The 2,388-nt window shown below is 43.8% G+C and overlaps 1 protein-coding gene across 1 annotated transcript; it reads left to right on the top strand.

Annotated features, from left to right (window-relative positions):
* Nucleotides 1-368: 368 nt before the first annotated feature.
* Nucleotides 369-2,134, top strand: V2V93DRAFT_393132 (major facilitator superfamily domain-containing protein; the record flags this gene model as incomplete). The annotated part of the gene is made up of 4 exons (XM_066912497.1): nt 369-622; nt 676-685; nt 707-1,975; nt 2,030-2,134. 4 exons carry the CDS (start codon nt 369-371, stop codon nt 2,132-2,134), a joined length of 1,638 nt encoding a protein of 545 aa, XP_066762823.1.
* Between the last annotated feature and the right edge of the window lie 254 nt (nt 2,135-2,388).

The raw sequence follows: 2,388 nt of genomic DNA on the forward strand, positions 1-2,388 counted from the left end.
TAAGAGTGCGCTTCCTGGTTTTATACTAGTACTCTGCCTCTGCGGATTGTGCTCGACTTCTCCGACATTGACATCTAAACTATATCACTTTCTGTTTACTTACCGCAAAACCTTACAATTTGCTGCAACATCCAACTTATGATGCAATCCGTCGTGTGTCGTTGCCATAGAGTCGATCGTTGACAGTCTAAGGGGCCAATTTAGAGCGTTGAGGGTCGTTGTCTAGCTCGACATGGACTAATAAAACAGATAATATGTACCTACTTATGCGGGTCCCTACTTGACTCTAGAAATATATAAATGCACGCTCATGCCGCGCAGCTTGTCGTGCTTGACCTTCCGCTCGCAATAGCTAACTTACCTGAAAAATGAACGTTCTCAGAAAGGTCTACAAAGCAGTCAGCTATGATCGCGATGACGAAGCGATTCGTTTCCAAATTCTTCGAGAAATGTCTCAAGAAGAACGACAAATTCGGTTTGGATCTCTCATCGATTCCGTGGACGACGATGAGGTTGCATATAAGCCGTCTAGGTTCATGATATTTGCTGGACGGTTCTGGGATACGTTTAGAAAGCCACCTAAAGAGCGGACTTATGTGCAGAAACTTGATCTTAATATCTTGTGAGATTATGTTACTAAAATTGAAATTTACTGAACTCTAACCATATCGATAGGATTTATGCGGTACTGTCGTTCTTTATCAAGACTCTTGACAATTCCAATGTCTCAAACGCGTTTGTCTCTGGTATGAAAGAGGAACTACACCTCTATGGCCAAGAACGTAACCTGTTCAACACAATGCTGAACGTCGGCACAATTGTTGGTCTTGTACCATCTCAATTCATTCTCAATCGTATACGTCCTTCGATCTGGATTCCTAGTTGTGAACTTTTATGGTGTTTTCTAGTTATGATCATGGCTAGCGCTCAGGGTGCTCGTCTGATTTACGCAATCAGGTTCTTACTTGGTGTTCTGGAATCTTGTGCGTATCCTGGTTTTGCTCTTGTGCTGGGATCATGGTACCGCCCTGATGAACTCGCAAAGCGTATGACCCTCTACGACGCGGCATGGACTATAGCATCGATGTTTTCAGGTTATATCCAGGCTGGTGTGTATTCTTCCATGAACGGGCTTGGCGGACTCTCTGGATGGCGCTGGTTGTTCATTATTGATGGCATTATTGGAATCCCTATTGCATTACTTGGATACTGGTCTGTTGCCGATTTCCCTATCAATAGTCGTGTACGTTGGCTATCTCAGCTCGAGAAAGATTATAGTGTGATTCGCATGGAAGCTATAGGTCGCAAGCCACCAAAAAAAATGACTATCCGAAGATTTGGACATATCTTAAACTCGTGGCGTCCATGGGGATTTATCTGGCCGTGGGTTTTGTTTTCAGTATGTGATACAATGTCATACTTCAATCTGTGGCTTAAAGCTTCAGGACTCTACAGTGTTCCGCAAATCAATCTGATTCCTACTGGTGGCTACGCGCTTGGTCTTGTTTCCGCGTATATTTACTCCAATTTATCTGACCATATGGGTACACGATGGCCGTTTTTGATGTTTGCTGTATTCATATGCTTTTTGGGTAACTTACTGCTGGCAATCTGGGATATTCCTGACGGGCTAAAGTTTTTTGCCTTCTTGTGCCCAAATCTCGGATACCCGCTTTGGGGACTCATGGTCTCTTGGGCGTCCGAGGTTTTTCAGGATGATACCGAAATGCGCGGTCTGGCTCCTGCTATGGGAAGCACTATATCGTCAGCTATTCAGGCGTGGCTTCCACTCCTTATATTTCCTACGCCAAAGGCTCCGCGTTATCCCGTCGGTTATATAGTGACTACCGCTCTTGGCGGTGTGGAAGCTATCGGAGTATTGCACTTTTTGTGGCAATCGAAGCGAGAAGTTCGCCGCAAAGGCAAAGCTTTCAATAAATATGGACTTGCGGTTGACGCTGAGGATGTGGATACTGTGCGCCTTCGCGATGATGAGAAGATACATTTGGCTGATAGACTTGATAGTAAGAGGCCGTCGCAAGAGATTCATTCGTCGGAGAAGGATGATATTGTGGATAATACAAAGAGCACGGTTGTCCTTTCTGAGAAAGAGGTCGATGTTACTAAAGAGTAAACTATTTATAGTACTTTCAGTTGACTATAGAATCTCTTAATTTTACAATTTAATTTTTCAAATAAGGTATGGCAAATGTCTTACCGAATGACATTAAAATATGAAACATTTAAAGACGCTTTGATTCTCTGCAGATTATGGAACAAGGATCTGAACCAACCGTTCGCTACACTTGTTTCCTGCCTGTGACTCTCTGATTGACGCCTCTGCTATCGGCGAAAGTTCTCGGGATTTGATCCTCTATAGCGGGTGCG

Source organism: Kockiozyma suomiensis (assembly GCF_038497685.1).
Source record: "Kockiozyma suomiensis strain NRRL Y-17356 unplaced genomic scaffold V2V93scaffold_30, whole genome shotgun sequence".
In the NCBI taxonomy this organism is placed as follows: domain Eukaryota; kingdom Fungi; phylum Ascomycota; class Lipomycetes; order Lipomycetales; family Lipomycetaceae; genus Kockiozyma; species Kockiozyma suomiensis.